The sequence below is a fragment of the Oncorhynchus clarkii genome, chromosome 32 (genome assembly GCF_045791955.1).
Source record: "Oncorhynchus clarkii lewisi isolate Uvic-CL-2024 chromosome 32, UVic_Ocla_1.0, whole genome shotgun sequence".
In the NCBI taxonomy this organism is placed as follows: Eukaryota; Metazoa; Chordata; class Actinopteri; order Salmoniformes; family Salmonidae; genus Oncorhynchus; species Oncorhynchus clarkii.
This window is the reverse complement of record NC_092178.1, coordinates 17,233,860-17,247,337: the sequence shown is the minus strand read 5'-3', so window position 1 is coordinate 17,247,337 and position 13,478 is coordinate 17,233,860. Positions and strand designations below refer to the sequence as shown.

The window sequence follows — 13,478 nt, the reverse complement described above, 5'->3', positions numbered from 1 at the left end:
CATGCATACCCCTCAAGACATGCCACAAGAGGTCTCTTCACAGTCCCCAAGTCCAGAACAGACTATGGGAGGCGCACAGTACTACATAGAGCCATGACTACATGGAACTCTATTCCACATCAAGTAACTCATGCCAGCAGTAAAATTAGATTTAAAAAACAGATACAAATACACGTTATGGAACACATGCATACACACACACGATAACATAAACACTATACACACATGGATTTTGTGTTCTAGATATGTGGTAGTAGAGTAGAGGCCTGAGGGCACACACTTAATGTTGTGAAATCTGATATGAATGTACTGTAATGTTTTTAAAATGACCCCCTAATGGGGATCCATAATAAATACAAATAGAAAAAGTAATGCACTACACAGGCCAATGGGTACTACTTGAGATCAGAACCCCTGTCTCCTCAGTTTCCTCTTCCCTCCAGGCAATAGATGAAGAGGAGGAATTCCACTGTACATGTTCATCTGTGCTGCTAACAGCCCCGGCCAAGCCCTGGAGGCTTCTCTGAGCTAATGTTTGACTTCCTCTATTGCGCTGCCACTAGACTAGATCAATAGCAGGCCGCACCCAGAGAACACATCAGACTGCCATGTGGATGGCTGTGTTCTAACCTGACACAAACACACACAATCAGTGTTTACACACACACACACACACTCGCGCGCACGCACACGAAACACATACACACACAATCAGTGTGCACACACACAGGCATACACGCATACGCACACACACACAGACACACAAACACACACACAAGCCCCACTATGTTCACTATGTAGGGATTAGAAGGGAAGGGAGAGGGTGAACATACAGAAAGGAGTTTGGTTTTAATGGTGAAACTGACTTGCCAAACTAGTACCACTTGTTGTGGTTCACGCTGGGGAAGTTATGGCAGTGAGACGGTGGCTCTCCATGTGGGTGTAGGACATGGGTGATGTGTGTGTGGGTGGTAACACAGAGCCACGATGGGGTATTGGGTATAGTGTGTGTGTTCATCATGATTCCCTGTAATGGAAATACACACCTATATGCTGACGCTTCATAAAGGCACATAAACAAACCAATGGTATTTTCTGATCTGATATGGCACTTAAATACACACAAATAACAAGCTTTTTTATAACCTCGTTCCATGTACTGTAATCCCTGTACAGTTATCAGAAGGACCAACAATCATAGTGGTGGGAAAATGAGTAATACATTACTCCAGAGTATTAGCCTCTTATAGACCTGGAGCAACTGTGGTATATTATATTTTTGAAATACCACTTCAGGTATTTTTGTTAAACTGTTTTTTTTTTGAACAAGGTAAGTTGACTTGAGACCACGTTCTCATCTACAGCAACAACCTGGGGAATAGTTACAGGGGGATGACTAGGTGGCAGTGATGGTTTGAGGGCCAGATTGGGAATTTAGCCAGGACATTGGAGTTAACATCCCTGCTCTTACAATAAGTGCTATGGGCTCTTTTGGAACCTCAGAGAGTCAGGACACCCGTTTAACGTACCATCTGAAAGACGGCACCCTATACAGGGCAGTGTCCCCAATCACTGCCCCAGGGCATTGGGATATTTTTCTAGACCAGAGGAAAGAGTATCTCCTACTGGCCCTTCAACACTACTTCCAACATCATCTGGTCTCCCATCCAGGGACCAACCAGGACCAACCCGGCTTAGCTTCTGAGGAAAGCCAGCAGTGGGATGCAGAGTGGTATGCGGCTGACATCACATTATGCAATACAGTGAATATGCAATGCAGCAATACAGTGCGCCTTCTGTGCTGCTTTCTGAATAGATGGTAATAGTGGTGCTGTATGTTATCCCCTGGAGACAAGCACGCACACAAACAGAGACACGCAGCTCAGGCAGCCACCCTGGCAGAAGGGCCCCCAGGGAGAAGAGGCTATCTGGCCTATCCATGTCATCCTCCCTGCCTCTGTTCTCCAGCAGCCTCCAGGGACTGGCCCACTGGCAGCCCACTTCACCCCAGAGAGGCAGAGGGAACTGGGGGAGAGAGAGGTCACAGTGGGGTGGGGGTTACGGAGAGGCTCAGGAGGACTATGGTGTACTGTAATGCCCCAAGGGAGGTCAACCTTTTCTCCGCTCTCAATACTGGTTATGACACAATCTCTCTCTCTTTTCCGCTCTACCTCTTCACCCAGCTCTCCTTCACTATTCCTCTTTCTCCCTCTATTTCTCATTCACTATTCCTCTTTCTCCCTCTATTTCTCCTTAACTATTCCTCTTTCTCCCTCTATTTCTCCTTCACTATTCCTCTTTCTCCCTCTATTTCTCCTTCACTATTCCTCTTTCTCCCTCTATTTCTCCTTCACTATTCCTCTTTCTTCCTCTATTTCTCCTTCACTATTCCTCTTTCTCCCTCTGTTTCTCCTTCGCTTTCCTCCTCTTTCTCCATCTATTTCCTCCTCTTTCTCCCTCTATTACCTCCTCTTTCTCCCTCTATTTCTCCTTCCCTATTCCTCTTTCTCCCTCTATTTCTCCTTCACTATTCCTCTTTCTCCCTCTGTTTCTCCTTCGCTTTCCTCCTCTTTCTCCCTCTATTTCCTCCTCTTTCTCCCTCTATTACCTCTTTCTCCCTCTATTTCCTCCTCTTTCTCCCTCTATTTCCTCCTCTTTCTCCCTCTATTTCTCCTTCACTATTCCTCTTTCTCCCTCTATTTCTCCTTCACTATTCCTCTTTCTCCCTCTATTTCTCCTTCACTATTCCTCTTTCTCCCTCTATTTCTCCTTCACTATTCCTCTTTCTCCCTCTATTTCTCCTTCACTATTCCTCTTTCTCCCTCTATTTCTCCTTCACTATTCCTCTTTCTCCCTCTGTTTCTCCTTCGCTTTCCTCCTCTTTCTCCCTCTATTTCCTCCTCTTTCTCCCTCTATTTCCTCCTCTTTCTCCCTCTATTTCCTCCTCTTTCTCCCTCTATTTCCTCCTCTTTCTCCCTCTATTTCTCCTTCACTATTCCTCTTTCTCCCTCTATTTCTCCTTCACTATTCCTCTTCCTCCCTCTATTTCTCCTTCACTATTCCTCTTTCTCCCTCTGTTTATCCTTCGCTTTCCTCCTCTTTCTCCTCTTTCTCCCTCTATTACCTCTTTCTCTCTCTATTTCCTCCTCTGTCTCCCTCTTTTTCCTCCTCTTTCTCCCTCTATTTCCTCCTTTTTCTCCCTCTATTACCTCTTTCTCCCTCTATTTCCTCCTCTTTCTCCCTCTATTTCCTCCTCTTTCTCCCTCTATTTCCTCCTTTTTCTCCCTCTATTACCTCTTTCTCCCTCTATTTCCTCCTCTTTCTCCCTCTATTTCCTCCTCTTTCTCCCTCTATTTCCTCCTTTTTCTCCCTCTATTACCTCTTTCTCTCTCTATTTCCTCCTCTTTCTCCCTCTATTTCCTCCTCTTTCTCCCTCTATTTCCTCCTCTTTCTCCCTCTATTTCCTCCTCTTTCTCCCTCTTTATTTTTTCCTCTCTGATTTTTCCTTTTTCTATTCCTCTATCTACCCATCCCTCTCAGCCTGTGGCCGTATCCTGCACACGCACACGCGTGGACACACACACACACACACGCGTGCACACACAAACACACACGCGTGCACACACACACACACACAAACACACACACACACGTCTTCTCTAACACAATTTGGTACCTGAATCGCACCGGTTTTAAGTTTGAAAAAAAGTGTTTATTAAATGTTTAGAGGGGGTTGTTATAGTAGTGGTGGATTGTGCTACTAGCTCTCACAGTCACCATTCGGATTGAATGCCTAACCTTACGAATTTGGAGTTAAACTTAAACCCTTCTTAACCTTAAACCCTTCTTAACCTTAAACCCTTCTAAATTGACATTTTGGAACAAATTTGAATTTTGATGTTTGAGAAACATGGCTACACGTCTAATTCTGACAGGTTACGGTTTGGGATAGGCTTAAAACAAAAATAAAATAAAAAAACTTTCTATCGCTGGATTTGAACTTGCAACCTTTAGAATCAGAGGCAGATTCTTACGCCCATCTACCATCCCCATCCACAACACCAGACCTACTTGAAGGTAACAGCGCTCACTGTTGCCCCTAGTGGCCGGTTTCCACATCATCTCCCAACGTCCTCAGACATGGATGGATGTTTTTCACGCTCAACATTTTCCCTTGTGTATCAAGAATGGTTCACCCCCCAAAGGACATCCAGCCAACTTGACACAACTGTGAGAAGATTTGGAGTCAACATGGGCCAGCATCCCTGTGGAACACTTGACACCTTGTAGACATGCCCCGACGAATTGAGGCTGTTCTGAGGGCAAAGGGGGGGTGCAACTCAATATTAGGAAGGTGTTCCTAATGTTTGGTATACTCAGTGTATTATATTTTTGTTATTCATTATAATATAAATAACAAATGTTCCCTAATGAATCACCATTACCCTTCCTTATGTCAAAGCAAGTCATGTCCCAGGCAGAATGGCCTATACAAACCAGGAGTCTATCTCCTGTTTCTGTAATGTGAGGCAGAATGGCCTATACAAACCAGGAGTCTATCTCCTGTTTCTGTAATGTGAGGCAGAATGGCCTATACAAACCAGGAGTCTATCTCCTGTTTCTGTAACATGAGGCAGAATGGCCTTTACAAACCAAGAGTCTATCTCCTGTTTCTGTAATGTGAGGCAGATGAATGATTAAATTCACCCTCTAGACAGGACACTAGTCTATCTCCTGTTTCTGTAACGTGAGGCAGATTAATGATTAAATTCACCCTCTAGACAGGACACTAGTCTATCTCCTGTTTCTGTAACGTGAGGCAGATTAATGATTAAATTCACCCTCTAGACAGGACACTAGTCTATCAACTGTTTCTGTAACGTGAGGCAGATTAATGTCCAAGTACACTCTTATATCAGGAAAAGTCCATTGACTCACCGTGACGCCATAGAAGTTGGTTTCGTTCATGACGTCCAGCACCAGCCTGCCCACCTCCCGGTCGTCCACGGTGAAGTTGTGGTACATGTCCTGCCTCTCCTTGTGCTGCAGTAAATCCATGACGCGGGTCAGGGTCTTCGCTATCACCCAGATCCCGTCGTAGGCGAAGCCGTGGTACTTCGAGGGCTCCACCCCCTTCTGCTGCAGCTCTTTACTGTACTCCCTCTCGTACTCTTTAGGTGTCTGGATGTAGAGAGAGAGAGGATAGTCATTTAATCAACATCCTACTTCTAAGGTGTCTGGATGTAGAGAGAGAGAGGATAGTCATTTAATCAACATCCTACTCCTTAGGTGTCTGGATGTAGAGAGAGAGAGGATAGTCATTTAATCAACATCCTACTTCTAAGGTGTCTGGATGTAGAGAGAGAGAGGATAGTCATTTAATCAACATCCTACTCCTTAGGTGTCTGGATGTAGAGAGAGAGAGGATAGTCATTTAATCAACATCCTACTTCTAAGGTGTCAATCTAGGGGGAAAGAGGGGATATTCAATTAATCAATATCCTACTTCTTAGTTGTCTGAATGTAGGGAAAGAGTTTAGATAGGGCTGTGTCCCTAATGGCACCCTATCCCCTACATAGTGCATTACTTTTGACCAGAGCACTATGGACCTGGTCAAAAGTAGCACACTATAAAAGGAAAGCAGGGTGCCATTTTGGACGCAGACGTAGACTAAAAAGCATGTTCAATGGAACGCTCACCCTTCCAGAGATGCCCTTGACCTGTTTGGCGCTGAGCGGTTCAAAGTCCACAGCAATGTATCCCTCCATAGCGGTCAGCAGCTTCCTGGTGGTGCAGTTGGTGGAGTTGGCTTGCTCCCACCAGTTCCCCTGGTACCAGCCTGGTATGATCCACTGGTACTTACTACCATACATGTTCAGGTTGTACGCCTGGGGGAGGGATGTTCAGTTAGTACGCACACAGGCATGTTGACATAAACACACACCACACACAAGAACACACCTTCAATACCAGTCAATAATGTCAATATAAATGGGCTTTCAGCTTTTACTGAAGCTCATTATGGATATCACACCACACATCTGCAGCACCATGACAACTTGATGTGTGTGTGTGTGTGTGTGTGTGTGTGTGTGTGTGTGTGTGTGTGTGTGTGTGTGTGTGTGTGTGTGTGTGTGTGTGTGTGTGTGTGTGTGTGTGTGTGTGTGTGTGTAGAACAATACTCACACAGCAGAATACTTTGGAGGCCAGATTCTCATCAAACTGTCCGATTATAATCCTCACATCATTATCCTATAGAGATAACATAACAAACAGGAGATGTGTCAGTCTTCTACTATAAGCGGCTAAAGAAATGTGTCAGTCTACCACTACAACCAGCTAAAGAGATGAGTCAGTCTTTCACTACAACCAGCTAAAGAGATGTGTCAGTCTTCCTCCACAAGCAGCTAAAGAGATGAGTCAGTCTTGCACTACAACCAGCTAAAGAGATGTGTCAGTCTTCCTCTACAACCAGCTAAAGAGATGTGTCAGTCTTCACCTACAACCAGCTAAAGAGATATGTCAGTCTTCCTCTACAACCAGCTTAAGAGATGCGTCAGTCTTCCTCTACAACCAGCTAAAGACATGTGTCAGTCTTCCACTACAACCAGCTAAAGAGATGTGTCAGTCTTCCACTACAACCAGCTAAAGAGATGTGTCAGTCTTCCACTACAACCAGCTAAAGAGATGTGTTAGTCTTCCTCTACAACCAGCTAAAGAGATGTGTCAGTCTTCCTCTACAACCAGCTAAAGAGATGTGTCAGTCTTCCTCCACAACCAGCTAAAGAGATGTGTCAGTCTTCCACTACAACCAGCTAAAGAGATGTGTCAGTCTTCCTCCACAACCAGCTAAAGAGATGTGTCAGTCTTCACCTACAACCAGCTAAAGAGATGTGTCAGTCTTCCACTACAACCAGCTAAAGAGATGAGTCAGTCTTCCACTACAACCAGCTAAAGAGATGTGGCAGTCTTCCTCCACAACCAGCTAAAGAGATGTGTCAGTCTTCCACTACAACCAGCTAAAGAGATGTGTCAGTCTTCCTCCACAACCAGCTAAAGAGATGTGTCAGTCTTCCTCTAAAACCAGCTAAAGAGATGTGTCAGTCGTCCACTACAAGCAGCTAAAGAGATGTGTCAGTCTTTCACTACAACCAGCTAAAGAGATGTGTCAGTCTTCCACTACAACCAGCTAAAGAGATGTGTCAGTCTTCCTCCACAACCAGCTAAAGAGATGTGTCAGTCTTCCTCTACAACCAGCTAAAGAGATGTGTCAGTCGTCCACTACAACCACAAGTCTTCCACTACAACCAGCTAAAGAGATGTGTGTACAACCAGCTCATGTCAGTCTTCCACTACAACCAGCTAAAGAGATGTGTCAGTCTTCCACTACAACCAGCTAAAGAGATGTGTCAGTCTTCACCTACAACCAGCTAAAGAGATGTACAACCAGTAAAGACATGTCAGTCTTCCACTACAACCAGCTAAAGAGATGTGTCAGTCTACACCTACAACCAGCTAAAGAGATGTGTCAGTCTTCCACTACAACCAGCTAAAGACATGTCAGTCTTCCACTACAACCAGCTAAAGAGATGTGTCAGTCTTCACCTACAACCAGCTAAAGAGATGTGTTCCACTACAACCAGCTAAAGAGATGTGTCAGTCTTCCACTACAACCAGCTAAAGAGATGAGTCAGTCTTGCACTACAACCAGCTAAAGAGATGTGTCAGTCTTCCACTACAACCAGCTAAAGAGATGTGTCAGTCTTCCACTACAACCAGCTAAAGAGATGTGTCAGTCTTCCACTACAACCAGCTAAAGAGATGTGTCAGTCTTCCTATACAACCAGCTAAAGACATGTCAGTCTTCCACTACAACCAGCTAAAGAGATGTGTAAGTCTTCCACTACAACCAGCTAAAGAGATGTGTCAGTCTTCCACTACAACCAGCTAAAGAGATGTGTCAGTCTTCCACTACAACCAGCTAAAGAGATGAGTCAGTCTTCCACTACAACCAGCTAAAGAGATGTGTCAGTCTTCCTCTACAACCAGCTAAAGAGATGTGTCAGTCTTCCTCCACAACCAGCTAAAGAGATGTGTCAGTCTTCCACTACAACCAGCTAAAGAGATGTGTCAGTCTACAACCAGCTAAAGAGATGTGTCAGTCTTCCTCCACAACCAGCTAAAGAGATGTGTCAGTCTTCCACTACAACCAGCTAAAGAGATTTGTCAGTCTTCCTCTACAACCAGCTAAAGAGATGTGTCAGTCTTCCTCTACAACCAGCTAAAGAGATGTGTCAGTCTTCCTCTACAAGCAGCTAAAGAGATGTGTCAGTCTTCCTCTACAACCAGCTAAAGAGATGTGTCAGTCTTCCTCTACAACCAGCTAAAGAGATGTGTCAGTCTTCCACTACAACCAGCTAAAGAGATGTGTCAGTCTTCCACTACAACCAGCTAAAGAGATGTGTCAGTCTTCCACTACAACCAGCTAAAGAGATGTGTCAGTCTTCCTCTACAACCAGCTAAAGACATGTCAGTCTTCCACTACAACCAGCTAAAGAGATGTGTCAGTCTTCCACTACAACCAGCTAAAGAGATGTGTCAGTCTTCCACTACAACCAGCTAAAGAGATGTGTCAGTCTTCCTCTACAACCAGCTAAAGAGATGTGTCAGTCTTCCTCCACAAGCAGCTAAAGAGATGTGTCAGTCTTCCTCTACAACCAGCTAAAGAGATGTGTCAGTCTTCCTCTACAACCAGCTAAAGAGATGTGTCAGTCTTCCACTACAACCAGCTAAAGAGATGTGTCAGTCTTCCACTACAACCAGCTAAAGAGATGTGTCAGTCTTCCACTACAACCAGCTAAAGACATGTCAGTCTTCCACTACAAGTGAAAGAGAAATGATTGGCTACAAGATAATCTAATCATTAGCAGCAGTTATATCACAATACTGCATGTTGCATAATATACATATTCTATGCAAATATCACCACATTAAGTATTCCTAAACAAAAGTAATAGCTGTTGTAGTGTGAGTATTTGATTGTGTATTGAAATTAAACATGTGATATAGGCACTTTAAAGATGTACAATCTTAATTTGACCAGTTTCTCACAGAGGGAAAATAATCCTGCAGCAAAAGGAAATGTGAATTGTTACGTAGATTATAAATAATGAACATTTGTGTAGGTTTTGATGCATTTTGAGTTAAGATGAATAACTTCTGACAATTTAAAGTGGAATTTACAAACTTACAAACCGCGCAGGAAAATTGATTGTGATTAAATGACTTATTTGTTATTATTCAATTCCAACCAGTCATTTGAAGATTATCACATCAGTGTGATTTTCACCTCATCAGTGATGTGTAAGGACAACAGGGAACTGGCCTGCTGATGTGGGTGGTGTGCTTCGTCCCAAATGGCACCCTATTTCCTTAATAATAGGGCACTACTTTCAACCATGACCATAGGGCTCTGATCAAAAGTAGTGCACTATAAAGGGAATAGGGTGCCATTTAGGATGCAGTTGGGGTGTTTCTTGGCTGGCTAAAGGGCAGAGGTCAGGCAAACAGGCAGAAATATTAAAGGCAGCAACTGTCCATCAATAACAACTCAGCCATTACTGTCAACAGTGAGAATTGTTTCCTATCCACTGTGCCAGAAGGAGAGATCTGCATTGAATTGAGAGCACATGCTAGCTGATTAGGTTAGTAAATCATTTACCAGCTCTTCTGTAGGAGCATTGGAGGTTCCCGGGTCTCCATCCGAGAAGAGCAATCTGTCACTACTCTGTGTTGGTGGTGCACTGCATAGACTGCCCCAACCCATACAATCACACACAAACCATTCGATTCATCTTGAAACAGGAAGGCCATGACTGAAAGTGAAGCTTGACTCAGGTGCCGGACTATACAAGTCTATCAAAACACTGCTCAGAGCAAGACTCAAGCTGTATCTCAAATTTCCCCCTATTCCCTATGGGCCCCGGTCAAATGTAGTGCACTATGTACAGAAGGGAATAGGGTGCCATTTAGGATGCAACTTAAGCCACAGGCATCAAGTCTAGAAAAGGTCAGTTTTGACTGATGAAGGATTTCTATCCAGCTTGAACCATAGCAACAGTGAATGGTCTTTTCCATTGCCAACAATACATTACATTACACTGTTAATTTAGTGAAAAAGCATAGATTGTCTAGTGACCATGGTCAATATCTGTCAAGTAATGCAATAAACAATCATAGACTTTCTCTGAAATATAGAACATTGATATATCATCGATTGGCCCGCTATCATTGTGACATGCTATGGGTGCTTTATAACATTTGTATAGATCTCGTGGCTTTACAGGCCAAAGCATTTTCGATGTTGCCCGCTATGCATTTTCCAATGGTTGACTGAAATGTAGGTAGAGGGTGGCTACTATATGGGACAGAAATTGGGACAAAAACCTTTCATTTGCCTTTGCGCCATAGTGAAATAATCTTCCCGAGAGTCCATAATTGCTGTGACAAAAACAATTTATACATTTCTTCCTTAACATAAATGATTTTGCCATCAGTGAAATTACTTAACTTCAACTGTAAAAGTCCATACATTTCTGTGAAGTAAAACAACCGAAAATGTCACTCAGTCAGAGTTTCTAAACCATACTGTACTGTCTTTGAGTCAGTCGTGTGCCTGGTCTAAATAACAAACTGGCTAGTTTGCCTGTCTGTTAAGAGAAGTGTGGGCTGTACGTTGATCCTGCTTCTCTGATTGGATAGAGTGAAGCTGTATTTCTCCATCCACTCACTTCATAATTTCACCCGATCACTCATCCTCATATGTTCTTGGTCTGATCATTTAGATTGCTGCTGCCACCTACTATAATTAATCACACCGTAAGGGCGGTTTGCTATCAAGCTATCAATGTGCAAAATATCTAACAAGTGGGCCAAGGTTAGGGGAAAAATATGAAACTAACATACATTCTGACTGAGTGAAAGCAAACTTGGCTGCCTGCTGGAAGTTGAGGACACTCAGACACAAACACACACACATACACACACACCCCTATGTGTGTTGTTTCTGCAGCTTTTTTGGAGGGCATAGGGTCTCCCAACTGGTGGCCAAGTGGGTGGGCCTATGCCCTCCAAGTCCCCTCAACGGCTGCACCCCTGCCTAGTCATGTGAAATCCATAGATTAAGGCCTTTTGGGCAATTTATTTAAATTTATCGATTTTCTTATATGAACTGTAACTCAGATCAGATCAAATCTTTGAAATAGTTTCATGTTGCATTTAATTAAAACACTTCCAGTTTTTCAGTATATGTTAATTAGATTGAAGCACGGGTGCGTTAATCGACTGTAGGGGGCCACTCTGCCCCACAATACCTACAATGTTGCATGGGACTGTACTCAGAGCCAGAGTGCATGCTGGGAGCAAGCAGAATAGTTGGAGCTTTTGTGTGGACCACTCTGCTTTGAAGCCATTTTTCCTTTTCAGAACCCCTTTGGCTCGGGTTGAACCTGGTTCTCGCAGGGCTCTGGTCCTCCTGGGCCTGAATGGTGCCGCTGTTCCCTGGAGGAATGCACTTAACCAAAATGACTCCAGCTGTTAGGGAAGTGGAGATGGACAATTCCAGCACAGAGAGACCTGGCACCATTCACCATGCTCTGTTCCTGGACCCAGTGGAAAATTGGGCTTCATACTGTATTTGGTTCCATGATGTGAAAAATGGGCCCCCGACTAGAGGTCTCCAAGTTTCAGAGTGACAATTCTCAATACGGGTTTGTAATTGACGTGTGGTGCTAGTTGCAGGTGGAACTGTTACACGTAGCTACTGTACTTTAACTTCTTGGTGACAGGGGGGCAGTATTGAGTAGCTTGGATGAATGTGCCCAGAGTAAACTGCCTGCTACTATGTCCCAGATTCTAATATATGCATAGTATTAGTAGTATTGGATAGAAAACACTCTGAAGTTTCTAAAACTGTTTGAATGATGTCTGTGAGTATAACATAACTCATATGGCAGGCAAAAACCTGAGAAAAATCCAACCAGGAAATGGGAAATCTGAGGTTTGTAGGTTTTCAACTCTTTGCCATCATATTGCACTTCACAAGGCTTCCACTAGATGTCAACAGTCTTTAGAACTTTGTTTGAGGCTTCTACTATGAAGGGGGGCTGAATGAGAGGGGATTGAGCGAGGTGTCTGGCAGAGTGCCACAGGCTCGTGACGCGCGGTCACGAGAGAGTTAGCTCTCGTTCAATTGCTTTTCTACAGACATAGGAATTCTCCGGTTGGAACATTATTGAAGATTTATGATAAAAACATCCTAAAGATTGATTCTATACTTATTCTGACAAGTTTCTACGGGCTGTAACGGAACTTTTTGAACTTTTCGTCCGACGTTCAGCTGGACCTGAATGCGCGTTTGGATTTGTTTACCAAACGCCCTAACAAAAGAAGCTATTTGGACATAAATTATGAACTTTATCGAACAAATCAAACATTTATTGTGGAACTGGGATTCCTGGGAGTGCATTCAGATGAAGATCAAAGGTAAGTGAATATTTATAATGCTATTTCTGACTAATGTTGACTACACAATATGGCGGATATCTTTTTGGCTGCTTTGTTGTCTGAACGCTGTACTCAGATTATTGCATGGTTTGCTTTTTCCGTAAAGGTCTTTTGAAATCTGACACAGCGGTTGCATTAAGGAGAAGTATATCTCTAATTCCATGTATAACACTTGTATTTTCATCAACATTTATGATGAGTATTTCTGTAAATTGATGTGGCTCTCTGCAAAATCACCACATGTTTTAGAACTACTGAACGTAACGCGCCAATGAGATTTTTTTTTTATATAAATATGCACTTTATCGAACAAAACATCTATGTATTGTGTAACATGAAGTCCTATGAGTGTCATCTGATGAAGATCATCAAAGGTTAGTGATGAATTTTATCTCTATTTGTGCTTTTTGTGACTCCTCTCTCTCCTCTATTTGTGTTTTTCTGTGAGTGTAACGGCTGTCGTCGGTGGAAGAAGGTGAGGACCAAGGTGCAGCGTGGTAAGTGTTCATGGTTTTTAATAATACTCAAAACTGAACACTGAATAACAAAAACAACAAAGAAACAACCGAAACAGTTCTGTCTGGTGCAAACACACAAAGACTGAAAACAACCACCCACAAAACACAAAGGAAAACAGGCTACCTAAATATGGTTCTCAATTAGGGACAATGATAGACAGCTGCCTCTGATTGAGAACCATATCAGGCCAAACACAGAAATAGAAAATATAGAAAAACTAACATAGACTGCCCACCCCAACATAACATAAACTGCCCACCCCAACTCACGCCCTGACCATACTAAATAAAGACAAAACAAAGGAATAAAGGTCAGAACGTGACAGTGAGTTGGTGGTGACCTAACATAATCATTTGTGGTGCTTTCGCTGTAAATATTTTTTTTAATCAGACAC

The 13,478-nt window shown here is 43.2% G+C and overlaps 1 protein-coding gene across 1 annotated transcript in view; it reads right to left on the bottom strand.

Annotated features, from left to right (window-relative positions):
* LOC139392373 (gamma-aminobutyric acid type B receptor subunit 2-like) overlaps nucleotides 1-13,478 on the bottom strand; it is a 354,915-nt gene that overhangs the window by 151,993 nt on the left and 189,444 nt on the right. Inside the window, exons 5-7 of the mRNA XM_071140323.1 lie at nucleotides 6,188-6,253; nucleotides 5,701-5,889; nucleotides 4,939-5,181 (exon numbers count right to left, since the gene is read on the bottom strand). Of these exons, the coding sequence (XP_070996424.1) occupies nucleotides 4,939-5,181; nucleotides 5,701-5,889; nucleotides 6,188-6,253 (498 nt within the window). The remainder of the gene's footprint in view (nucleotides 1-4,938; nucleotides 5,182-5,700; nucleotides 5,890-6,187; nucleotides 6,254-13,478) is intronic.